Genomic DNA, 25,660 nt, shown 5'->3' with positions numbered 1-25,660 from the left:
GGATCGGGCGCAGCCGCCTCGCCATGCCCGGACACCGCCCGGCCCCCGGCGGGCGCCGCTCCCGCCGCCCCGAGCCCGCAGCCACCGGCGCGGCCCCCGGAGCCGCCCCCCGGCCCGGGCTCCTGCTCCTCCTCCTGCTCTGCCTCGCCGCCGCCGCCGCCGCGCAGGACCGAGACCTCCGTGAGTGGCGGGGATGGGGACACAGAGGGGACAGAACGGGGACAGAGCGGGGACACAGAGGGGACAGAGCGGGGACACAGATGGAACCTACAGCGGTGAGGGATGGGAAACTTTTGGGGCATCGCCGGGGGGGGGCGAGGGGGACACGTTGAGGGAAAGTTGGAGAAGGGGGGGGGGGGACAGCGAGGGGACAGCGAGGGGACAGCGGGGAACAATGGGGACAGAGGGGAGATGGAACAGAAAGAGGATGGGGGACAGCAGGTGACATCGGGGGACACTAGGGGACGTTTTGGGATGGACAGAGAAAGTTTCAGAGTGGCGGGGGGGACGGCTCGGAGCCTGGGGACACCGAGGGGACATCGGGGGACAGCTTGGAGACGTTGGGGGACAGCGTGAGATGGACGGGGAAAGTTTCAGTGAGGCGGGGAGGGGGCAGAGTGGAGTTTGAGGACACCGGGGGCTGCGTGGGGACATCGGGGGCTTCCTGGGGACACAGGCACGGGACAAAGGGGGAAAGTTTCGAGGCAGTCCCGGGGACAGCAGCGCGGGGGAGAGGGGGGACAGCAGGGAAAGTGTCAGGGAAATGTGGGACAAGCTTGGTGGCACGGAGGGGCACTGGGGGACAGGGAGGGAGAGCACGAGGGGAGTTGGGGACATCGGGGGACAGTGGGAAATGAAGTGGAACAGAGTGGGACAGCCCGGGGCAGCCTGGGGGACAGTGGGGGGACAAGGTGGGGCAGGGAGCGTGGGACACTGGAGGATGGCATGAGGCCGGGCGGGGGGGACATGGTGGGGACACTGGGGGACAGTTTGGGGTCCAGGTGTGTGGCATGGACGGAGTGTAGGGACAGTAGGGACAGCCTGGGACAGGAAGGGGACAGTTTGAGATGGCTTGAGGGGCACAGGTGGGACATGGGGACCGCAGGTGACAGTGAGGGGGCAGAGGGACAGATGGGGGTGTGGGCGGTGACCTGGAGCAGGAACGGGCTGGGGACAGAGGGTCCGGTTGGGGTCACAGGGTCCAGTTGGGGACAGGGGGTGCATTGAGGGCCAGCCCTGGAGATATCCCTGGGGACACCGGGGACATTCCAGGGACCCTGGGGACACCTGGGAGCTCCGGTGTGCAGCCTGGGGACCCCGAGGCACCTCCTGGGGACCCTGGGGGACCCCCGGGACCCTCCAGGAGCACCCGGGCACCTCCGGGTCACCCATGAGTTCAGCCTGGGGACACCAGCGCCCCTTGTCCCCCAGCCCGTGGGGACACTGGTGCCACCAGAGCTGCGGGGACACCCGGGGGGTGTCACTGCTCGGGGCTGTGTCCCCGAGGGGGCTCAGAGGGGGGCTGGCAGTGCCACCACCCCCTGCTGGCTGTCCTCGCGCTGTCCCCTCACTGCGGGGGTGCCGGGCTCCTTTGGCCTCCCCTTCCTCCTCCTCCTCCTCCTCCTCCTCCTCCTCCTCCTGGTGATGAGGCCGAGGCTGGCAGTGCCATCCCCCTGGTCCGCGTGTCCCCTCGCTGTCCCCGCGCTGTCCCCGCAGCCGAGGCTGGCAGCTGCCTGCAGGACGGGGCTGGCAGCGCCGCCACCCCGCTCCTGGCTGTCCCCGAGCTGTCCCCGAGCTGTCCCCGAGCTGTCCCCCCTCACCGGGGGCTGCGGGGCCCCTCTGGCGTCCCCCTCCTCCCCGCCGCGCTCACAGCGAGCCTGGCAGTGCCACCGCCTCCCCCCGCGCTGTCCCCACGCTGTCCCCGCGCTGTCCCCGCAGCCGAGGCTGGCAGCTGCCTGCAGGACGGGCACCGCTACAGCGACAAGGACGTGTGGAAGCCGGAGCCGTGCCGGATCTGCGTGTGCGACACGGGGACGGTGCTGTGCGACGAGATCATGTGCGAGGAGCTGCGGGACTGCCCCAGCCCCGAGATCCCCTTCGGAGAGTGCTGCCCCATTTGCCCCACCGAGCAGCCCAGCGGTTGTAATTTATTTATTTCCCTTCATTAGAGAATTAATAAATAAATTACCCGGCCATGGATGGCGCCATCCATGCAGCAGCGCAGGGAAAAGGCAACTTCACCCCTAAACAACGGGGAAAAATCAGCCCCAGGGGAAAAATCATTGAGGTTTTTAGCCCTGGTTGAAAATTTGGAGGTTTTGGGGGGTTTTAGACAGAAAAAAAATGGGGGAAAGGGTGGTAGGAGGGGATTTTGCACCCCCGGCAAACGAGCTTTGGTAGAAATCCCCCGAAATTGTGGGAATGCACCCCAAAATGAATGGAAACCCCACAGACAGCCCCAAGCAGGGTTCCCAATTGTGGAATTTCACCCCAAAGTGAAGGAAAACCCTAAACCCGCTTCCCCCAAACCTCCAAAACCCCCAAAGTTGCCTTTTTTTAACCCTTCCCTGCCCCAGCTGGGGGGGATTAAAGGGTTGAGCACCCCCAAAATGCCTCCAAACCCGTACGAAAAGCCCCCTCGAGCCCCTCGCTGCTGGCCCCGCTTTGGGGGAGCCCCCAGTGCCCCCCAGTTTGGCCCAACAGCCTGACCAGGATGGAGCCACCTCGTGTTGCCCCCATCCCAAATTCTTGTGTCCCCCACCATTAATTTCTCTTTATTTTTCTTTTTTTATTTATTTTTTTTATTTCCTACAGGGAAGCCTGGCCCCAAGGTGAGTGAATTTGGGGGCAATTGTCCCAAATTTTGGGGTGGTTTTGGTGTTTTGAGGTCTCTGGGTTCATCCTTTGCTTTGCGTTGGGGGCTTTTGGGGTGGTTTTGTGCTCATCGCTGGGGGTCAGACAGAAGAATTTTGGGGCAGTTTTGGGCCCTCGGGGGGTCAGAGAGAGGGATTTTGGGGCAGTTCTGGGGTCTCACCCTTGGCTTCTCTTTGCAGGGACAGAAAGGTGAACCCGGTGATATCAAAGATGTGAGTGAGGAGGAGACCCCAAAAAGGGGCTGAGGTGGGAGGGCGGGGCTGGGAGACCCCACAAAGGGGCTGGGACCCCTCCAGCCCTGATGCCGCCGCTTCTGTGTCCCCACAGGTCGTAGGACCCCGAGGACCCCCGGGCCCGCAGGTGGGAGCAGCTCCAGGCTGGGAAATCTCTGGAATTTTTGGGGGAGGGGGTTTGGGAGAGCGGGGGAGGGGCGGGAGCGGGGGAGGGGACTCCTGACCCCCCTCCCCCCTCCTGTTTCCCCCCCAGGGCCCCGCAGGTGAGCAGGGACAGCGAGGGGACCGCGGCGAGAAGGGCGAGAAGGTGAGAGAGAGGGACCCCCAAAACCCCTAAAAGTCCCTTCAAATACCCAAAATCCGCTGTGACCCTCCCAAAATCCTCTGTGAAAACCTAAAATCCTCTTTGACCTCCCTCAAAAAACCCAAAAATCTGCTGAGAACTCACCCAAAATCGCTTTCTTTGTCCCCCCCATCCCAGGGCGCCCCCGGCCCCCGGGGCAGGGATGGGGAGCCCGGAACCCCAGGAAACCCCGGCCCCCCCGGGCCCCCCGGACCCCCGGGACCCCCCGGCCTCGGGGGAGGGGTGAGTATTCGGGGGGAGGGGAGATGGGATCTGGGGGATTTGGGGGAAAATTGAGGAGATTTTGGGGCGCTGAGGGGAATTTGTGCAGGTTTCATGGGACTCTGGTGGGAATTGAGGAGGGTTTGGAGGGGATTTTGGGGGCGCTTGATTTGGGGAGGTTTTGAGGGGGATTTAGGGGGGTTAAGGTGATTGGGGGGGCTTGAGGAGATTTGGGGAGGTTTTGAGGGAATTTGGGTTTTGAGTGCAGTAGCAGGGATTTTGATGGGAATTGGGGGAATTTTGATGAGAATTGGGTTTTTCTGAGGGGAATTTGGGGTTTTCTGGGGGGTCTCCGGGGCGCTGAGCCTCCTTTCCCTGGCAGAACTTCGCGGCTCAGATGGCTGGGGGCTTTGATGAGAAGGCTGGAGGGGCTCAGATGGGCGTCATGCAGGGACCTATGGTAATGGCACCCCAAAAACCCCCCAAATCCCCCCAAATCCTCCCAAATTTCCATGAAACCCCCCCAGATCCCTTCAATTCCCCTCAAATCTGCCTAACCCTCTTCCCACAGCCCCAAACCCCTCCCCAGCCCCGTGCAAACCAATCCCATTTGGGACCCCCCTCTGGAACCCCCAGTTTTGGGGGGTCCTTGGTGGCTTCGGGGGCGTCGCCAGCCGGTGTCCCCCCCATGTGACATCGCTGTGTTCCCCCAGGGCCCCATGGGACCCCGCGGCCCCCCCGGCCCCTCCGGCTCCCCCGTAAGTATCGCCCCCCTCCTCACATTTCGGGCTGGCCGGGCCGGCTGGGGCCACCCCCGCTGATGTCCCCTTGTCCCCCCAGGGTCCCCAAGGATTTCAAGGCAACCCCGGTGAGCCCGGCGAGCCTGGCGCTGCTGTGAGTGTCCCCAGGTGTCCCCAAACGTCCCCAAACCCGGGCACTGCCAGCCCCCAGTGCCGCTCATCACCACCTCTTTGTCCTCTGCAGGGTCCGATGGGTCCACGGGGACCTCCGGGACCTCCTGGCAAACCCGGTGACGACGTGAGTGACAAAGGGACTCTGGTGACATTCAGCCGCGGTGGCAGCTGGGCTGAGAAGGAACAAAAAGTGACATTTTTGTGTCCCCAACCCGTCAAAAATCCCGTTTTCCCCGCAGGGCGAGACTGGCAAACCCGGGAAATCCGGTGACCGCGGCCCCCCCGGCCCCCAGGTGAGCGTGGCACCGGTGGCCCCCGCCACAAAGCCACCGCTGTCCCTTCCCAGTCCCCAACCCTCCCTTCTCCCGTAGGGCGCTCGTGGCTTCCCCGGGACCCCCGGCCTGCCTGGAGTCAAAGGCCACCGGGTGAGTGCGTGTTCTCCCCGTGTCCCCTCCCCATCCCCGCGTCACCCGGAGCGGCTCTGTCATTGTCACACCCCCGCCGTGTCGCTGTCCCCAGGGCTACCCCGGCCTGGACGGCGCCAAGGGAGAGGCGGGAGCACCTGGAGCCAAGGTGAGAGGGGGTGGCAGTGCCTGGGGCTGGGGACAGTTCATGGGTGAAGGGGGGTGACAGTGCCTGGGGCTGGGGACAGTTCCCGGGGTGCAGGGGCTGTCCCCTGCTGGGGTGGCGGTCCCCTGGCTCCGGTGCCTGTCCCTGTGGCACCAGGGGACCGTCCCCGCCCTGTGTCACCTGTGTCCCTCCCCGCAGGGCGAGTCCGGCTCCCCCGGCGAGAACGGCTCCCCCGGCCCCATGGTGAGTGCGCGCTGCGAGAGGGAAACTGAGGCACGGCCGGGTGGGCTCGGCCAGGGCCAGCACCCCCCGGCCTGACCTCTGTCACCCTCACGTGTCACCCTCTGTCCCCACAGGGTCCCCGCGGGCTGCCCGGAGAGCGAGGACGCCCGGGCCCCTCGGGCGCTGCGGTGAGTGCGGTGGCACCTGCGGCGCCAGTGGCGCCTGGGAGTGGCAGGGGGGACCCGACCCCCGCCCCGGGGACCCCCCCTCACCCCCGGCACCGTCTCCCCACAGGGCGCTCGTGGCAACGACGGCCTCCCGGGCCCGGCCGGACCGCCCGTAAGTGCAGGGGGGGTTGGCACGTCCCCCGCCCTTGAGCCATTCCCCCGAGGGGACAGGGGGGTCCCTCACGGCCCCCCGGAGCCTGGGGGAACCCTCACGCTGCTCTCGCCCCCAGGGTCCCGTCGGCCCCGCAGGAGCCCCCGGCTTCCCCGGCGCCCCCGGCTCCAAGGTGAGGGGACAGGGATGGTCCCGGTGGGGACAGCAGGGTCCCGATGTCACCCCTGACCCTCTCGGTCACCTCCCCCTCAGGGTGAAGCGGGTCCCACCGGAGCGCGAGGACCCGAGGGTGCCCAGGGCCCCCGCGGGGAATCCGGGACCCCCGGCTCGCCCGGCCCTGCCGGCGCCCCCGTAAGTGCCTGTGTCCCCTCGCCCCAGTGGCTTTGTCCCCCCGCCTTGTACCCTGAGCTGGGAGCGGCGGGGACGAGGCCGGATCTGGGGAAACTGAGGCACGGAGCTCAGCGAGGTTTGCTTCTAGGGGAACCCCGGGACCGATGGCATCCCCGGAGCCAAGGGATCGGCGGTGAGTAGGGACAGGGGACAGGGACAGGGACGGGGACAGGGATGGGGAAAGGGATGTCCCAGTGAGCCCCTGGCTGTGGGGACAGGGACTGGGCCGGGGTGAGGAGCAGGTGCTGCGCTGAGATTTTGGGACATTTGGGTCCCTGGGGGTCGTGGGGCACTCAGGGATGGGGGACGCTGGGGGACAGAGATGTGTGGGGACACTGGGGGGGTGCTGGGGGACCCTGGGGCTGCAGGGACAGGGTGGGATTTGAGCTGCAGGGGGACAGCAACTGCCAGCAGAGATGGGGACACTGGTGACGCTGGAGACACTGAGGGCTGTGGAGGGTCCCTGATGTCCCCCGGTGTCCGCAGGGCGCTCCAGGCATCGCTGGCGCTCCAGGATTCCCCGGCCCCCGCGGCCCACCTGGACCCCAGGGAGCCACCGGCCCGCTGGGCCCCAAGGGACAGACGGTGAGAGACCCCCGATGTGCCCCCGGGACCCGGCCATGCCGGTGACCGCGCCCCGGACACTGACCACGCCACGCCCTTTGGCCACGCCCATCTACCAGCGAATCACCACGCCCCTTTATACCCAGGCCACGCCCCCTTCACACCTTTTTCCTTTGGGTGTCCCCTCCCCAAAGTCACCCCCGGGTCACTCCTGGGTCACTCCTGGGTCACCCAGCCCTAACCCCTAAAGGAACCCTGGAGATGGGATGGGATGGGGACAAGGACCTGGAGCCCAGGCCAGGGATGGGGTGGGGACAGCTGTGGGGACACTGTACTCTGTCCCCGCTCCTCAGGGCGAGCCCGGCATCGCGGGATTCAAAGGCGAGCAGGGACCCAAGGGAGAGACGGTGAGTGGGGCTGGGGGACACCAGAGCCCCCGGCTGGGGGTCCAGCCCTGGCCCTCACTGTCCATGGAGTGTCCAGTCCCAGCCCCTCATTGGTCATCCTAGTGTCCATCCCAGTGCCCATCCCACCTCAGTGTCCATCCCACCCCAGTGTCCACCCCAGCGTCCATCCCAGTGCCCATCCCACCTCAGTGTCCATCCCAGTGCCCATCCCAGTGCCCATCCCACCTCAGTGTCCATCCCAGTGTCCATCCCAGTGTCCATCTCACCCCAGTGTCCATCCCAGTGTCCATCCCAGTGCCCATCCCACCTCAGTGTCCATCCCACCCCAGTGTCCATCCCCGTGTCCACCCCAGTGTCCATCTCACCCCAGTGTCCATCCCAGTGCCCATCCCAGTGCCCATCCCACCTCAGTGTCCATCCCACCCCAGTGTCCATCCCAGTGTCCACCCCAGTGTCCATCCCACCCCAGTGTCCATCCCAGTGTCCACCCCAGTGTCCATCCCACCCCAGTGTCCGTCCCAGTGTCCACCCCAGTGTCCATCTCACCCCAGTGTCCGTCCCAGTGTCCACCCCGGGCCCTCTCTCCCCTCCGGTGCCTCTCGGCCCTAACGAGCCGTTCCCCTAACAAGGCCCCTTGGGGCAGCAGCGTCCCCCCCGCCCTCCCCGCGGGGAGACAGTGGCCGGGGGACAGAGGGACAATGGCCGCAGTGTTCATTGTCCCCCCGTGGGGCCGTCCCCCCCCTTGGGGACATTCCCCCCTCGCCTCATTAAGCACCATCAATGGGGCCCTGCCGCGCCCGGCGCCAGCGGGGATGGGGGGGCACGAGGGGACTCGGGTTTATGGGTTTAGTCCCCGAGGGGGCCAGGGAGGGGATGAAGGCTCCTTGTGACCCCTTTTCCTCCTCGCCCTCAGGGCCCCGCAGGACCCCAGGGCGCCCCCGGACCGGCCGGGGAGGAAGGGAAGAGAGGAGCCCGTGGAGAACCCGGAGCTGCTGGACCTTTGGGGCCACCTGGAGAGAGGGTCTGTGGTGCCCTCGACCTCAAACACTGACCCCGATCCCAAAAAACTGACCCTGACCCCAAAAAAATAACCCTGATCCCAAAAAACTGACCCCAATCCTGAAAATCCTTTACTCAGCCCTAAAACCCTCCCCTGACCTTACAAGTCCTTATCCTCCCCCACAGGGAGCTCCTGGCAACCGCGGCTTCCCCGGACAGGACGGGCTGGCCGGCCCCAAGGTGGGACTCTGGGGACACCGGGGGTGTCCCGGGGGTGACAACCCCAAGTGACCCCACACTGACCTCAAATACCCCAAACTGACCCCACATCCCTCCGCAGGGGGCCCCGGGCGAGCGTGGCCCCGCTGGCCTGGCCGGCCCCAAAGGAGCCACCGGCGACCCCGGACGCCCCGGAGAGCCCGGCCTGCCTGGAGCCAGGGTGAGGGACAGCAGCGACCCCAAAAACGGGACCAGGGGGTACCTGGGGGTCTGGGGGATGGATCAGGGGGGTTGGGCTGGTTAAAGCACTCTTAGGGTCAATTAGCTGATTTTGGGGGTGGTCAAGGTGATTTTGGGGTCAGTGAGTTGATTTTGGGGTTGGTTTAAGGAGATTTTGGTAGTGGTCAAGGTGGTTTTGGGGTTGATAATGTGATTTTGGGGGTGGTTAAGGAGATTTTGGGGGCTGATAAGGTGCTTTGGGATTGATAAGGTGCTCTTAGGGTTGTTCAAGGTGCTTTTGGGGTTGTTTAAGGAGCTTTCAGGGTCAATAAGGCCCTTTTGGAGTTAGCCAAGATGCCCTTTGGCATTAAGACCTTTTTTGGTCTCTTGGCACTCTTTGGTGCTAATTAAGAAACTCTGAGGTTAATTAAGATGCTCTCTGCTAATTCAGATGCTCTTTGGGATTCCCAAGGTGCATTAGGGGTTCCCAAAACCCCTCCTTGGGGTTCCTTGCTCTTTGGGGTGCCCTTTGGGGTCACCCCACGACCATGGGGTCATGGTCACACCACAAACCCTTTTTGTCCCCACAGGGTCTCACAGGACGCCCTGGGGATGCTGGGCCCCAAGGCAAAGTCGGCCCCACAGTGAGTGACACCCCAAAAGGGGCTTGGGGTTGGGGGTGGTTTGGAGTTGGGTGTGGTTTGGGGTTGGGGGTGGTTTGGGGTTCGGGTTTGGGGTGGTTTGGGTTTGGAGGTGGTTTGGGTTTGGGTGTGGTTTGGAGTTGGGGGTGGTTTGGGGTGGTTTGGGGTTTGGGTTTGGGGTGGTTTGGGGTTTGGGGTTGGGGGTGGTTTGGGGTTCGGGTTTGGTTTGGGCTGGTTTGGGGTTTGGGGTGGTTTGGGGTGGTTTGGGGTTTGGGGTGGGCTCCTGTCCCCACTGACCCCGCTGTCCTCCCCACAGGGTGCCCCCGGTGAGGATGGGCGTCCCGGACCCCCCGGCCCCCAGGGGGCTCGGGGCCAGCCTGGTGTTATGGGATTCCCTGGTCCCAAAGGTGCCAATGTGAGTAAGAACCTCTTTCCCTCTAAAAATACCCGGGAATTCTCCCTGGGGCCGGAACCCCAAATCCTCCATCCTTTTTTAGGGTGAGCCTGGAAAAGCTGGTGAAAAAGGACTTCCTGGAGCACCGGGGCTGAGGGTGAGGTTTTCTGTCACACAAACCCCAAAAATTCACTTTCTGGTGCCACCCCACCCTAAAAGCCCCCAAAGGGGGAAACTGAGGCACGGGAAGGGGGGAAATAGGCATTATGGGATTTGGGGCTCAGTTTCCCATCTCCTCAGGGACTTCCTGGCAAGGATGGAGAGACCGGAGCTGCCGGACCCCCAGGACCTGCTGTGAGTGCAACGGGGCGAGCTCAGGACTGGGGCTAAAAACCCCAGATTTGGGCTAAAGCCCCCCTGGATCTGCTGGGGGATCCCAAAACCCACAAATCCCCAGCCCCTGTGGTGCTGGGGCTTTGTGGGATCCCCAAAATCTTGGGGTGGGGGAAGTCTGAAATCCCAAAGGTTTTTGGGGTCCTTGAGCAGCATCCATCCCACAGGGCCCGGCAGGGGAGAGGGGAGAGCAAGGAGCCCCCTGGCCCCTCCGGCTTCCAGGTGAGCTCATGGGTTTGGGGTTTGGGGTTTGGGGTTTGGGGTGATGCCACCCCAGCCCCCAGGGTCCTGCTGTCACTGTTCTCACACGGCTCCTGTCCCCTCCCAGGGACTGCCAGGGCCACCAGGTCCCCCCGGCGAGAGTGGCAAGCCCGGAGACCAGGTGAGACTCCCCAGTCCCCCCCAGGTGGGATCGAGATCCCTCAAATCCCTCAGGTCTGACCCCAAACCCGTTTGTCCCCTTCCCACAGGGCGTTCCTGGAGAAGCCGGAGCCCCCGGGCTTGTGGGTCCCAGGGTAAGTGTCACCTCTCACCTGGGGGGCTTTGAGGGGCCAGTGTCAGTGTCACCTGTGCTCCCATTTGGTGACATGTTCATCCCACGGGGACTTTGGACAGTCCCAGGGCCTGGTTGTCCCCGTCCGGGGCCACCAAATCCACGCTGGTTCCGTCCTCATTCCAGTCCCTCCAGGGTAGCATGGGACAGTGCCCTCCCCACCCCCTGGTGCCACCCCCACGGTGTCCCCGTGTCCCCGCTGAGCTGTCCCCTCTGTCCCCAGGGTGAGCGCGGCTTCCCTGGCGAGCGCGGCTCTCCCGGCGCCCAGGGCCTGCAGGGGCCCCGTGGCCTCCCCGGCACTCCTGGCACCGACGGACCCAAGGTGGGTGACACAAGGAGGGGACAGCGCCGATAGCGGTGCCACCGCGGGGGTGACACCCCAATAATGTCCCTTTGCTGCTTTAGGGTGCCACCGGCCCCGCCGGCCCCAACGGCGCCCAGGGCCCCCCGGGGCTGCAGGGGATGCCCGGGGAGAGAGGAGCCGCTGGCATCGCCGGTCCCAAGGGGGACAGGGTGAGTGACGGTGACATGGAGGGCACGGGCTGCCACCAGTGCCACCAGGGCTCAGCTGGGCTCACACTGGCCCTGTGCCACCCCACAGGGAGACGTTGGAGAGAAAGGACCTGAGGGAGCCCCCGGAAAGGACGGAGCTCGCGTGAGTGGCACAGGGATGGGGAGGGAGGGGGCCGGTCAAGGGCACTCATGGTGGCCAGCAGGGATATCCTTGGTGGCTGGCCAGGGACACTCATGGTGGCCAGCCAGAGGTGCCCATGGTGGCCATCCAGGGATGTTCTTGGTGGCCTCCTCTTCACGGTGGTCGGTGAGGGATGTCCATGGTGGCTACCCAGGGCCTTGGTGACCTCACTGTCCCCTCTGTCCCCACAGGGTCTGACCGGTCCCATCGGCCCCCCCGGCCCCGCTGGCCCCAACGGCGAGAAGGTGAGACCGAGGTGACCCCACCAGTGCTCCCACAGGGACAGATCCCACCCAATCCCTGGGGCAGATCCCACCCGATCCCTGGGGCAGCCCCACACTGCCCCACCCAGACAGACCCCATCCATCTCCATCCCCCACAACTCCCCCTTCCTTTCCTTCCTTTCCAGGGCGAGTCTGGCCCCCCCGGTCCATCTGGAGCCGCTGGAGCCCGTGGTGCCCCCGTAAGTGCCATCTGTCCCCCCCTGGTACTGGCAGTGCCACGTTGGCCCCATTCCCTTGATTTTCACCCTGTTTCCCTCACAGGGAGAGCGCGGAGAGCCCGGAGCCCCTGGCCCTGCCGGATTTGCCGGACCCCCGGTGAGTTCTGCCCCCACTCCATCCCAGTTCTGTCCCCAGTCCATCCCAGTTTCCCCAGTGGCCGCTGACCACTGACCACGGCTCTTTCCCAGGGTGCTGATGGCCAGCCCGGAGCCAAGGGCGAGCAAGGCGAGCCTGGCCAGAAGGGTGACGCCGGAGCCCCTGGGCCTCAGGGTCCCTCCGGGGCTCCTGGACCGCAGGTGGGTCTAGCCAAGACCCCCAGTATTGGGGCTGAGCCCTTGTGGGGGTCCCTCATCCCGGGAATCTCCAGGTCCTGCGTGTCCTGATTGATTTTCTGCCTCTTCCCAGGGTCCCACAGGTGTCACCGGTCCCAAAGGAGCCCGGGGTGCTCAGGGACCCCCGGTGAGTGTGGGGTGGGGGAGGGGATGGGGAGGGGGGAGGGGAGTGGAGGAGGAGCCGGGTCTGACCCCCTCTTGCCTCCATCCCCAGGGAGCCACCGGATTCCCTGGAGCCGCTGGACGCGTTGGACCCCCCGGCCCCAACGTGAGCTGGGGGCAACTGGGGGGAACTGGGGAGGAACTGGGGTCACTGGAGGGGAACTGGGGTCACTGGGAGCAGCTGGGATCTCTTGGGAAGATCAGGGATTGCTCAGGTCAGTTGGGATCACTGGGGAAAAACTGAGATCATGTGGGAACAGCTCATTTTGGGACAGTCGGGATCACTCGGGAAGCTCTGGGATCACTCAGGCCAGTCGGGGTCAGCCAGGATTGCTGCCCCCAGCTTCGGAGGCCGGGCAGCTCCCCACGATGTCCTCGAACCAAAGCCACCCCCGGGTGCCACCGCCCAGCCCTTCCCAAGAGGCATCCCCAGTGCTCCCCAATCCCAGAGCAGTGCCAGGGCTGGGATCGGGGATAGATCGGGAATGGGATCAGGCACGGCTCAGGGATGGATCAGGAATATGGAAACCCCTCCCGAGTTCTCTGTAACCCCGATCTCTCCTGCAGGGTAACCCTGGACCCCCAGGACCCCCCGGCTCCGCGGGCAAGGACGGCCCCAAGGGCGCCCGGGGCGACGCGGGACCCCCGGGCCGAGCGGGGGACCCGGGGCTGCAGGGCCCCGCCGGCCCCCCCGGCGAGAAGGGCGAGCCCGGCGAGGACGGCCCCGCGGTATTTGGGATTTGGGGACAGCACCCCCGGCCCCTCACCCGCCCCCGAGTGGCGCTGACCCCTGCCCTCCCCTCCCTTTGTGTCCCCGCAGGGTCCGGACGGGCCCCCCGGCCCCCAGGGGCTGGCAGGACAGCGCGGCATCGTGGGGCTCCCAGGGCAGCGTGGTGAGCGCGGCTTCCCAGGGCTGCCCGGACCCTCGGTGAGCAAAACCCTAAAAAACACAAAAAAAAACCAAAACACCAAAAAAATCCCAAAATCTGGGAAGAAATGGGAGCTCATCAGAGGCAGTTTTGTGGCGCAAAAGGATTTTGGGAGGGTGGGGAGTGGTGGAAGCTGCTCATCCCCATCCCGGTGCTTTTGGGATTCTCTTTCCATGCCAAAAAAATGTCCCAAAATCTCCCAAGGCTTTTCCCCACTGACACGGCCATGCACCAGACCAGCAGGATGCATTTTCCATTCAAATTTTAACTTTTTCCCACCGGGAATTTGTGCCTCCTGAGCTCTGGGGAAAGTTTGTGGCCAAGGAGGGTTTGGATTCCCTCCCTCTCTCCTGATTCCCTCAATCCACCCATCCTCACTCATGAGGGCGTTTTCCTGGTTTTTAGGGAGAGCCTGGAAAACAGGGAGCACCTGGATCTGCCGGTGACCGGGGACCCCCCGGGCCCGTGGGACCCCCTGGGCTGACTGGACCAGCCGGAGAGCCTGGACGGGAGGTAAGAAATTTAGGAATGTCCAGGAACATGGATGTCAGGATGGATCCCTGGCTGACCCTGGGTGGAGATAGCCTTTAGGTTGATCCCAGAAAATCCCAGCACGTTTTCCCCATAGGAATTCGCCTGGATAAAGGAGTTTTCCCCCCCATCCCAAAGGCAAAAGCTGAATTCCTCCTCTTTTCCAGGGAAATCCCGGTGCTGATGGACCCCCGGGCAGGGATGGGGCGGCAGGAGTGAAGGTGAGCTCATCCCGTATTTCTCAAGGGCCGGAATTCCTGGGAATTCCCATTATGCTGTGCTTGCCCCCATCCCAGAGCTGGAATTCCTGAGCCCCTTCCCTGTTCCCAGGGCGATCGTGGTGAGACTGGCCCCGTGGGCGCTCCCGGCGCTCCCGGCGCTCCCGGCGCTCCTGGCCCCGTGGGACCCACTGGAAAACAGGGAGACAGGGGAGAGACGGTGAGTGGGACACCTCGGGATGGGGGGAGGCGGGAATTACCGGGAATCAACCCAAATCCACGCCATGGAGCTGTTTGGGATCATCTGGGAATGGCACCGGGAGCAGCTCCGAGCGACTTCCTGAGGATTCCTGGTTTGGGATCTGCCTGGGAGCTCCAGGAGCTGGAGCTGGGAATGAGCTGGGCACCCCAGGAGATAAAACCAGGAACACTTGCAGTGCCCTGGGCAGCTGGGAATGCTAAATCTCACACCACAATTCCCACACATCAAATCCCAAATCCCATTCCCACTGTTTTTGACTGCCCTCCTTTCTCCTACAGGGTGCTCAGGGTCCCATGGGTCCCTCCGGCCCCGCTGGCGCCCGAGGGATGCCGGTGAGTGCGTCCCACCTGGAACTGTGGAATTCCTAGGATCCCAGTTAGGGATCCCAGCTTGGGGTCGCAGCTTGGCACCCTGGTTTGGGATCACCCCCACTCCTGACCCACCGTGTCCCCCCTGCAGGGTCCCCAGGGGCCGCGCGGTGACAAAGGCGAGGCGGGCGAGGCTGGAGAGCGCGGCCTGAAGGGGCACCGGGGCTTCACCGGGCTCCAGGGGCTGCCTGGGCCCCCCGTAAGTGCTGGGATTTGGGACCACAGCCCCCTGTATGTCCCAAATCCTACATCCCACACCCCAATCCCACATCTCCCGTGGGATCCCAAATCCTCCATCCTCCCGTCCTTCCCAGGGTCCTTCCGGAGACCAGGGTGCTGCCGGACCTGCGGGTCCCTCCGGGCCCAGGGTAAGTCCTGGAATTTTGGGGGAAAAAGGGAAAAGGAGGCATCCCTGGACCGGTGCCACACCTGGAGGTGGCAGCCCCATCCCTGCTGTGCCCTGAGCCCTTTTTGGGGTTTTTCAGGGTCCCCCCGGCCCAGTGGGCCCCTCAGGCAAGGACGGCTCCAATGGGATGCCCGGACCCATCGGGCCCCCTGGACCCCGCGGGAGGAGCGGCGAGCCTGGCCCGGCGGTGAGCAGGGACACCAGAGAGAAGCGATCGGGAGGGGAGGGATCCTGCGGGGAACAGAGGGGATTCAGGAGAGGAGAGAGGATCCAAGAGGAGAGGGATCCTGTGAGAGAGAGGGAACCTGCGAGGGAGGGATCCTGCGGGGATCAGAGGGATCCTGTGGGGAACAGAGGGATCCTGCGGGGATCAGAGGGATCCTGCGGGGATCAGAGGGATCCTGTGGGGGACAGAGGGATCCTGCGGGGATCAGAGGGATCCTGCAGGGATCAGAGGGATCCTGCGGGGGTCAGAGGGATCCTGCGGGGGTCAGAGGGATCCTGTGGGGGACAGAGGGATCCTGCGGGGATCAGAGGGATCCTGCAGGGATCAGAGGGATCCTGTGGGGGACAGAGGGATCCTGCGGGGGTCAGAGGGATCCTGCGGGGATCAGAGGGATCCTGTGGGGGACAGAGGGATCCTGCGGGGGTCAGAGGGATCCTGCGGGGATCAGAGGGATCCAAGCCTTGGCGATCACCTCATGACCGCTCCTCCCTCCCGCAGGGCCCCCCCGGGAACCCTGGCCCGCCCGGCCCCCCCGGGCCCCCCGGCACCGGTATCGACATGTCGGCGTTCGCGGGGCTGGGGCAGCCCGAGAAGGGCCCTGACCCCGGGCGCTACATGCGGGCGGACGAGGCGGCGCCAGGGCTGCGGCCGCATGACGCCGAGGTGGACGCCACCCTCAAGGCCCTCAACAACCAGATCGAGAGCATCCGCAGCCCCGAGGGCTCTCGCAAGAACCCGGCCAGGACCTGCCGAGACATCAAACTCTGCCACCCCGACTGGAAGAGCGGTGAGAGGCTCCGGCCCTGTGTCCAGCCCTGTGTCCAGCCCTGTGTCCATCCCTGTGTCCATACCTGTGTCCATCCCCGTGTCCCCCCCTTCCTCCTTGTCTCCTCCACCACCCTCCCGGCCACCAAGGCCCACGCTGACCTCCTCGCTGACCCCACCATGGGCGGTCACTCACTCACCACACTGACCCCCTCGCTGACCCCACCACCAGGTGGTCACTCACTGATCCCGCGCCCTCCGTCCACAGGTGATTACTGGATCGACCCCAACCAGGGCTGCACCCTGGACGCCATCAAGGTCTTCTGCAACATGGCCACGGGGGAGACGTGCGTGTACCCCAGCCCCGGCAGCATCCCCAGGAAGAACTGGTGGAGCAGCAAGGCCAAGGAGAAGAAGCATGTCTGGTTCGGCGAGACCATCAACGGCGGCTTCCACGTGGGTGTCTGGGATGGGCACGGAGGGGAAAGAGGGGCTGGAGTTCCACAGAAGAGTTGGAGCCGATTGCCTTCCTGGGGGTGGAATTTTTGGTGGTTCTATCACATATTGGGTGATTTGAGGATTATATGGAAATCTTGGAGCTGATGTCCATCCTGGGGGTGGAACTGGTGGTTGTTGGATCAGAAACGGTTAATTTAGGGGATTTTACTGAAACTTTGGAGTTGAAACTTAGCGGGTGTTTGGATCAGAACTGGTTGATCCAGTGGACTTTATGTAAATCCTGGAGCGGTGTCCTTCTTTGGGGTTAAATTGATAGGGTTTGGATCAGATATTGGTGGATTTAGGGATTTTAAGGAAAACTTGGAGCAATGTCCTTCCTTGGGGTGAAATTGATGGGTTTTGTACCAGAACGAGTTGGTTTAGAGACTTTCATGGAAATCTTGGCATCAGGCCATGACAGTTTCCAGGTCTGGGAAAGCAAACTGTGGAAATTCCCCCAAAATCCCCCAAAAAAGCCGTCTGAAGGCCTCCCTCCCCCCTGCAGTTCAGCTACGGCACCGAGGAGCTGGCAGCCAACACGGCCAACATCCAGATGACCTTCCTGAGGCTGCTGTCCACCGAGGGCTCCCAGAACGTCACCTACCACTGCCGCAACAGCGTGGCCTACCTGGACGAGGAGTCGGGCAGCCTGAGGAAGGCGCTGCTCATCCAGGGCTCCAACGACGTCGAGATCCGCGCCGAGGGCAACAGCAGGTTCACCTACAGCGTGCTGGAGGACGGCTGCACGGTGCGTGCTGGGAGGGAGAGGGGGGAAATCAGGGGAAATCCATAAATTGCGGGGTTCGCCACATGGGGAGGAACCTGGGAGCTCAGAGACAGCGACCTGGGAGGTGACAGCATCTTGTCACCAAGTGCCATCAACCCGCGAGGGGACAGCATCTTGTCGCCAAGTGTCACCACGGCCAGGATTTGGCTGTGGTGCTCCAGGGATGGGGACTCCAAACCCTATTTTCCAGTGTTTTCCCCCCAGAAATACACTGAGAAACGTGGCCCTTCTTGGTTTAACAATGAAATGGGGCTCAAACTGAGATTGGGAAGGTTCTAGGAGATTAATAACCCCATTTTTCCGATGCTAATGATAACTTTGGGCTCAAACTGAGATTGGGAAGGTTCTGGAGTATTAAACAACACCATTTTTCCGATGCTAATGATAAACTTGGTCTCAAACTGAGTTCTGAAGGATTAAATAACCCCATTTTTACCCATTTTTTTTCCTTATAAACACACCAAGAAGTGGGACCCCTCCCTCTATGCCTGATGACAAATTTGGGTTCCAGCTGGGATTTGAAGGGTTTGGCGAGGATGTAACAGGTTAAATGACCCCATTTTTGCCCGTTTTTCCCTCAGAAACACACAGGGAAGTGGGGCAGGACTGTCATCGAGTACCGCTCGCAGAAGACCTCGCGCCTGCCCATCGTGGACATTGCACCTATGGACATTGGGGGACCCGAGCAGGAGTTTGGGGTCGACCTCGGCCCCGTCTGCTTCTTGTAAAAAAAAAAAGGATTTTTTTGGTGTGGTTGTTTGTTTTTGGTTGTCGTGGTTTTTGTTTGTTTGGTTTGGTTTTTGTTTTTTTAAAAAGCCCAGCCCAATTCCTTAAAAAAAGAAAAAAAAACCACAAGAAACGGGATCCACCCCAAAAAGGAGCTGAGAAGTTCTGCACTGAAAGGGCTCACCCCGAATCAGGGAGCAACCACCTCATCCCAACACCAGAATCAAAGGAAAAACCCATTAATATTTATTTATTGTCTTCCTGGAAGACCTGTTTTTGAGGTCAGGTGGAGGTGGGAATGTCAGTGATCCCTTTTTCCCTGAAAAAAAAAAAAAATGGGATTTCACCAATCCAGGTATCAAAAATCCCCTCCTCACCCCGAATTTTCCCCTTTCCCCTCAGCAGGAGTGTTCATGTATAATATGAGTTAAAAAACACACAAAAAATCAAAAAATGGTGCTATTCTTGTCAAACAAGTCTGTATTTTTTAACATCTGTTGGTATAAAATGAAAAAAAATCTAAAAAAAAAAAAACTTTTGGTCGAAAGTAAAAGTTGAGTTGAGTCTCTTTTTTTTTGGGTGTGTTTGCAGTAATTTAAATATTTCCTCCCCATTTCAACCACCATAAAGTTCTTTAGGTTGGGAAAAAATCCTATTGAAAAAATCCTCATTTTGGGTTAAAACTGCACATTTTTTGGGTTGGGATACTTCAAGCTAAGGGGGAAGAGGGGGGCGAAATCCCCCAGAAAAGCCAAAAAAAAGGAAAACTTTGAAAGTGAAAAATTTTGAAGTAGAAACTTTTGGGAAAGCAGGAGGTTAATTGTGGAATAATTATATAATTAGGAATAATTATATATTAGTCCTGTAATTAGGACTGGGACAATCCCGGTGTCACCAGGGCAAGGGGTGGCTGTCCTCTCCTCCCCACGAATTTTATCCTGTTTTCTACCTGCAAAAAACTCAAGTTTGGGGCTGTTTTGCAGCACTGGAAGTAGGAGACTCCACTCTTGCTGTGCAACAAAAAATCCCACATGGAAATTCCTCTCCTCGCCAGGCTGTTCATTACAAGCAAAAAGCTCAGAATGGGATTTTTTTAATGATCTTGACAAAAATCAGCCCAGTGACCCCGAAGAGCCCCAAACCTGCTCAGATCTCTCCTGCAAGAGGCCCCAGGCAGTTCCTGGGTGTGGAATTCCTGAGTTTCACCCCAATTCTTTTGGGTCAAAACTCCTCTTTTTGCCTCTGTGGACGGCAAAGCTTCTCTTGGAGAAATTATAACTCGAAAAGATTTTTAAAAACAGCTTTAAAAAAGCCATTTTGGGGCAGAATTTGAGTTTTAAACCCTCCAAGCTTCAAGTGCAGCAGCTGCCAGTTGTGGCCAAGCACCAAAACATTGGCAGGGGAAATTCATTAAGGAGGATTGGGGGATTAAAGAGGATTTTCCACCCAAAAGTGCCCTTTGAGACGCTCTCCTACCGATGGGGGCTCTGCACCAAGGGTTTGGGGTCAAATCTTTCCCCTCCTGGTGCAGCCAAGCAGAAAATTCGGGGGTCCCTCCTGGGGGCAGCTCCCCAAAAAACCCTCCAGGATCCTTGGAAAAGTGGGATGGGGCTGGGGGCAAAGAGGGGAAAAGGGAATGAGGGGAGACCCCCAGAAAATCAGGATTAAACCCAGCCAGGAGGGGAAGAAAATGGAGAAAAAGCAAAGTTTGGGATTTCTTCCTTTTCCTAAAAAAAAAAGGGAAAACTCAGTGGAATTGGTCACCAGGGAAGGAGGTTGGGATTGGGATTCTGGGCATGGTCCCAGCTGGGAACAGGCACCTGGTCGAGTTCTTTCCCCCCTCATTTTCCCCCAAAAATCCCTGGGAAGGGCTGGGAAAAATGGGATTTTTCAGCCTGGAGAAGGGAAGGTTCCAGGGCAACCTTTCAGGAGAGCTGGGGACAGACCTGGGATAAAAGACAGAGGGACAGGACATGGGGAGTGGCTTCCCACTGGGATCTGGAGGTTTAGGTGGGATTTTGGGAAGGAATTCCTCCCTGTGAGGGAAGAGAGGCCCCAGGATGGAATTCCCAGAGGATTCCCCATTGCTGGGGAGGGGTTTTAGCATCCCCCCAACCCATTCTGGGATTCTGTGGAAAGCCATCAGCAGAACAGGGATTTTTGGGCAAAAAACACCACAGGAGCAACTCCGGCAGAGCACTGGATTTAGGACAAATCCAGAGCTTTTCTTTAAAAAAACAAAGGACAGCACATGGAAAGATCCAAACCAGGTTTATTGAAGATTTCAGCCCTACAAATGCTGCAGGGGCAGGAATCTCTTGCTGGAAAAGGGAGCAAAGTGTGCATTTTGTGCCACTGTCACCCAAAAATCCAGTAGTTTTTCCACTGAGGAAGGATCCCCTCCCATGTAGCTGTGTCTGGCTCCCGGATCCCATGGGAAAGGAGGGCTGGAATTCCAGAAAAAAACCTCCCAAAAGGGGCAAAATGCCAAAGGGCTGCGGGGGCCGGGCTGGCAGCTGGGTTTTGCTCGGGATAGCGGCTGGCAGGAATGTCCAGCTCCCGGCAGGGAGGCCTTGGAATCCCAGCCTCCCACAGAACCCCCTCCAATCCCCGCTGCTTTGGGAAGTGGAGCACAAAAAGCAGCAAATTCCCGGATTTCAAACCCCAGGGAAGAGCCTCTGGATGCCAAAGGGGTCGGAGCCACAGGGGGAAAATGAGGGAGAAGTTTATTCCAAAGACTTGGGTTCCTTTGCCTCCTTCTAGGGTGTAACAGAGGCTCATTCCAGGCGGGAATTCTCCCTTTTTTGGGGTCCTGAGGTGCTGCCACCATTGAGCAGGAAAACAAACTCATTTCCCCTGAAAAAAATAAACCCATTTACTCTCAAAAATTAAATCCATTTACCCCAGAACACCCTGACGGCGCCAAGCTTCCAGAAGAGGTGCAAACCACTGCAAATCTCTGGGATTGCAGCCCTCAACTGAGGAGGGAAAGTTCCAGATTCCTGGGCAGAAGGAAGGGAAGGAGCACCCCCGGCCGGGCGCCAGAGGAGGTGCCGGGATTGTCCCTGCAGAGCCGCTCAGGTCCCTGTGGCGCCCTCAGGGCGTCCCCCGGGCCGGGGCCGTGGAGTTGGAGCTGCAGTCCAGGTAGTGGAAGGTCTCCAGGGCGCTCTGGGCACTGTGGCCAATGTAGGAGAGCTTCACCGAGGTCCTGGCAGGGCAAAGGGACAGCCCAACAGGTTTGGATTCATCACAGACTCCTCTTTTCCTCAAAAAACCCCCCCAGTTCCTGTGGGTTTTGGTGAAAAGGTGGGGATGGCAGGAACTGCAGCCTCTGGAAGGAGCCGTGTGCTCCACCCCATATTCACCCATCCCGGGCTGGGTTAAAACCTGACCCTGAGGTGGATTCGGGGAAAAATCCAAGTAGGATTTTCTCCCTGGGGCCCCAATCTGTGGCTGGAATTCCCTTGGGATTCAGGAACCACAGAACAGAATCTTTAAGGTGGGAAAAGAGTTACGAGAGCCCAGAGCAGGAGCGGCACCCACCTCATGAGGATCACGATGTTGTGGACCTTCACCTTGGGCAAAGTGCAGAAAAAACTGGAAAAGATCAAGGAAATTGGTCAGCAAGTGAGAAACTTGAAGAATTTGGGATTTTTTGGCAGCTCCTGCTGGTATTTTTCACTTTGGTGTTAACAAAACCATCTCACAGCACCTTGAGAAAATTCCTGCAAAGGAATTGAGTAGGAAAAGTGATTTACAATTAATTTCCCAAATTTTAATCAAAGCAGCTCCACCCCTCTCCCTCCCCAGGTATCTCCAAGGAGCAGTAAATCCTTACTACACATAGGACAGGGATCCACCCAGCTCTGCCTTCACGGTGAAATTCACCTGCAACAGAGCGGAAAAATCAGATTTCAGTGCAGCTTCATCACCTTTCAACCCCATTTCTGAGGGAGTGCACAGAGCAAAAGCAGCTGTGGCCCCTGGGCACTGAAATCACGAGGTGAACTCTCCCAGTCAGTACCAGTTTGTCCCTCAGGGGCTGGATGCTGGAGACATTGGTGAGCTGCTGCCTGCCCACCACGGTGTTCATGTACTGCACCTGGCTGCTCAGGCTGCTCACTGCCACCGAGTAGAAGTTGGAATTCCTGATCCTCAGGGTGGCCTGGAGGGGACAAAAACAGCCCTGACCTCGCTGGCTCGTTCCCCTGGGGATTTGTTTTCCCAAATCCATGGAAACTTTACCGTGATGGCCAGGAGGACAGCAGAGTTTTTCCTGTCAAACCACACCTGGACCACTTTGATGCCATCATCGTCCACCAGCACCGAATGGGGGAACAGGAAGAAGACTCCCAGGCCAGACAGCAGCAGGCAGAGCAACACTGAGAGCAGCACATAGAGTTTCCTGGGAAAAAAAAAAAAAAAAACCATAAAAATTAAATTCTTCCCCTCCTCTGCAAGATTAATTTCTTAAAGAACAACCCCATCCCCTGTTTGGTTTCCTTGGAAGAGGCACCCAAGAGCTGCTGTCGCATTTTTAATACCAAAATGGCTCAAAAATCCTCCCTTTGCACATTTGGGGTTGGGCAATGAGCAACCAAAGCAGCATTTTGGGGTCTTTTTTCAGTTGCTCCCAAAACTCCAGTGAGGGGATGGAAGGTGGGAGTGGGTTCGTGGTACTCATGGTAGAAATATTTAAAATCACACTTTAAACCCTATATTTTGGGGTGAAAACAACCACTAAAGCAATAAAAGAACTCCTCCCTTACGTTCTCTGAGGACGAAGCCGTTGGTCACCATAGGGGATCAGAGCCACCAACTCGTTCACCTGCTCTGGGAAGCAAAATAGGAATAACACATAAAAAAGTGACCTTTCATGGGAATAACACATAAGAAGTGACTTTTTTTTTTGCTGTTTAGTGCTGGATTTTGGGGTGTTTACGCCCCAGAGCAGCAGCCACCTGTGGGGATGCAGCCGGTGCCTTGACAGGTGGGGCAGGTGGCACTGTCCTGGCCCATGAACTCCATGTAGGGGATCTTGGCCCCGTCCTGCACGGGCTCCTGGCTGACCAACACCTCCTCATCCTCCTCATCCTCGGCCTTCCTGTGGCTCGGGGCGGCGCTGGCGGCAGACAGGGAACGCACAGAGCCCATGGTGGCGGTGACGGGGACGGCCGTGTCACCTGGGACAGGCGGCAGGAGCAGCTCTGGGCTGTTAAAGGGGGTTTTGAGCCATTTCTAAGCTACAGTCCCAAAGCCATCACAAAGTGTCCTCATCCACAAGGGCTTCCTTGGAGAAGGGGACACCTTGATGGGCTCCATTTCCAGACGCCCAAAACCCAGCGCTGCCCAGGCACCCCCTCCTCCACAGAGAGCGGCATCTCCCCGCCCCAAAACACAGCTCCGGGGCTCGGCGCGTCCCCTCAGGAACAGCCCAGAGCCCCTGAGAGCCCCCGAGAGGAACAGGCCCCGCTGTGGACCCCACCTCAGAGACTCCCTCATCCTCAAGGTCCCCCTCCCTCAGGAACCGCCCTTTGAAGACGCTCTCTCTCATTGACCCCCTCTCTCAGGAATTTCCCCTTCACAGACTCCCACCCTCGGGACCCCCCTCCCTCAGCGCCCCCCCTGTCCCGACGCGCCCCTCACAGACCCCTTCCCTCAGCGTTCTCCGCCAGGGGGCGCCCCTCTGCCACCGCCGCCGCGGCCCCGCCCCCGGCCCCGCGCGCAGCCGCCGTCGTTATGGCAACTGTGCGAGACGGGGTGGGCGGGGGCTCGCCGTGACCCCGCCCGTTGCTCCGCACGTGAGATGGGCGGAGTTATTCATACCACGCCCGCCTGATCGGTAGTACGTCACTGGGGGCGGGGTTTAGAGAGCCACGCCCCGTCGTTTCACCCAAAGCGCACGAGCCAATTATCAGGGGTGGGGAGGCTGACCACACCCTTTATTTGCATGTGATGGGCGTGATCAGAGTCGCGCACGCGCAGAAGCAAGTCGTGGTTCCGGTTGGGCGTGGCAGGGTGTGGCAGGGCGGGACGTGACGTAAATCGCGCGCGTGCGCGCGGCGGAGGCGTCCCGTCCGGAGCGCGCATGCGAGGGGGAAGGGGGCCTGCAACCAGTATGGAGCTCATGAGCCCCAGTTTGGGGATCCCTGTCCCCAGTATGAGCCCCTCAGACCAGACTCGGGCCGCACCAGTGGGAGAGCCCTGCTCCCGGCACGGAGCGGCCCCACACCGGCACGGAGCCGTCCCGAGCGGTCCGAGCCCCCCTGTCCCGGTACGGAGCGGTCCCGAGCGGTCCGAGCCCCCCTGTCCCGGTACGGAGCGGTCCTAAGCAGTGTGAACCCCCCTGTCCCGGTACGGAGCGGTCCCGAGCACTCAGGGCCCCCCTGTCCTGCTACGGCTTGGTCCCGAGCGGTCCGAGCCCCCCTGTCCCGGTCCAGCCCAGCATCACCTCCAGCCCCCCTCAATTTCTGGGGAAACGCCCCCAGGCCATTCCCTCCCACCTCCCCCTCAGATCCGACAGCTCCCGGGTCCGTTTTCCTTCAATAAATTCCCTACCGTGGGACTTTTTCTCGGCACACCCCAGAGAAAACCGATGGAAAACGAAATCCCTCCCTCTCCCTATCACCCAAACAATCAAAATCAAATTCACGGCAAAATTTAAATATTTTGTGAGCTCCAGGGGCACCGCCTACCCGGCCTGTGCGTGTCCCATGGAAATTTTATGGATCATTTCTTCTCTCCTTCCCAGGAGCGAAATTTCAGGCGGGAGGAGAATTCCCGGCTCTCCTTCCTTCCCGCGCCGTCCCGGGGGCTGTGGCATGAAGAAGGGCTGGAAAAGGAGAAGGGAGTGGGATTGGGAAAAGAGAAATCCCTGCCAGTCCCTTGGGATGCGCTGCGGGATGAGCTCGGCCCCGCAGAGAATTCCCAGAGCAGGAAAAGAACCGAAAATTCCCCCCACAGCCTCCTCTCGGCTCCTATCGCGTCCTGGGCTGGATCCCGGTGTTTTTACCAATTTTTTTCTGCCCCCAAACCCAGCGGGAATGGGCGGAAGGGGGAAAAGCCCCTTCTCCACCCAGCAGGCGGGATTGTGGAAGCGCTTCCCGGGAAATCTCTGCTCTCCCAGGATGGGGCGAGCCCGGACCCACCCCCGGAGGAGCTCCGGGATGAGGGAGCGCTGCTCCAAGGACAGGGAAATATCGGATTGAGGCTTTCCCCTCTTTTCCGTGTGTCCTTCAGGGATTTCTGAGCCCTGGAACGGGATCGTGGAATCGCGGGATTTTTTGGGAGACCCTGGAGCTCATCCAGCTCCGTTTGTCCCACACGTGCCGCCCTCCCAGGTGCTCCAAGCCCCGTGCAGGGACAATTCCGGGGTGGCAATGACGATCCTAAAGGTCCCTTCCGAGCCCAAACCATTCCATGAAGATCTGAGATCCCACTTCCTGCCACTCCACATCCCCGGGCCATCCTCCTCCTCCTCTCCCAGACCCGCCGATCCCCTTTTCAAGGCTGGAGCAGCACAAAAAACGCGGCTCCCGCTCACAGCTCTTGGAATTTCCAATCAGGAATTAAATCCTCCCGAATCCTGCCCGTGCCGGCTGTCCCGGGGATGCGGAGCAGAGCCGGGATTTGGCCCCAAACCCCTCGTGCCGTGTGGATTGAGGGCAGAAAAGCAGCAGGGAATCAGGAGAGAGGGAGGGAATTTAAACCCTCCTCAAACTTTCCCCGGAGCTCGGGGGGCACGGATTCCTGCCGGG

General features: G+C 60.6%; 2 protein-coding genes across 2 annotated transcripts; one reads left to right on the top strand and one right to left on the bottom strand.

Annotated features, from left to right (window-relative positions):
- The first annotated feature begins 23 nt into the window (after positions 1–23).
- On the top strand, positions 24–17,905 carry LOC118697201 (collagen alpha-1(II) chain-like). The gene is given in 55 exon segments (XM_036399736.1): positions 24–180; positions 1,939–2,139; positions 2,815–2,831; positions 3,054–3,086; positions 3,202–3,234; positions 3,361–3,414; positions 3,589–3,693; positions 4,055–4,132; positions 4,386–4,430; positions 4,513–4,566; positions 4,657–4,710; positions 4,826–4,879; positions 4,958–5,011; positions 5,106–5,159; positions 5,355–5,399; positions 5,513–5,566; positions 5,673–5,717; positions 5,836–5,889; positions 5,970–6,068; positions 6,196–6,240; positions 6,594–6,692; positions 7,025–7,078; positions 7,992–8,099; positions 8,264–8,317; positions 8,418–8,516; positions 9,106–9,159; positions 9,473–9,571; positions 9,654–9,707; positions 9,851–9,904; positions 10,111–10,143; positions 10,145–10,165; positions 10,272–10,325; positions 10,414–10,458; positions 10,720–10,818; positions 10,902–11,009; positions 11,098–11,151; positions 11,382–11,435; positions 11,600–11,653; positions 11,736–11,789; positions 11,882–11,989; positions 12,099–12,152; positions 12,240–12,293; positions 12,755–12,916; positions 13,008–13,115; positions 13,522–13,629; positions 13,815–13,868; positions 13,978–14,085; positions 14,406–14,459; positions 14,587–14,694; positions 14,810–14,863; positions 14,981–15,088; positions 15,626–15,914; positions 16,161–16,348; positions 16,896–17,138; positions 17,759–17,905. Coding segments are annotated over 55 exon segments (4,533 nt in total).
- Positions 17,906–20,157: 2,252 nt separating this feature from the next.
- TMEM106C (transmembrane protein 106C) lies at positions 20,158–23,608 on the bottom strand. The gene is made up of 8 exons (XM_036399913.1): positions 23,554–23,608; positions 22,865–23,115; positions 22,673–22,736; positions 22,149–22,308; positions 21,928–22,068; positions 21,742–21,791; positions 21,447–21,500; positions 20,158–21,111 (listed from the first exon to the last, which is right to left on the bottom strand). Exons 2-8 carry the CDS (start codon positions 23,055–23,057, stop codon positions 21,000–21,002), a joined length of 774 nt encoding a protein of 257 aa, XP_036255806.1. The 5' UTR covers positions 23,058–23,115; positions 23,554–23,608; the 3' UTR covers positions 20,158–20,999.
- Between the last annotated feature and the right edge of the window lie 2,052 nt (positions 23,609–25,660).

Source organism: Molothrus ater, chromosome 30 (genome assembly GCF_012460135.2).
Source record: "Molothrus ater isolate BHLD 08-10-18 breed brown headed cowbird chromosome 30, BPBGC_Mater_1.1, whole genome shotgun sequence".
Lineage (NCBI taxonomy): Eukaryota > Metazoa > Chordata > Aves > Passeriformes > Icteridae > Molothrus > Molothrus ater.
The sequence above is the reverse complement of the archived record's forward strand: the minus strand, read 5'-3'. Positions and strand labels throughout refer to the sequence as shown.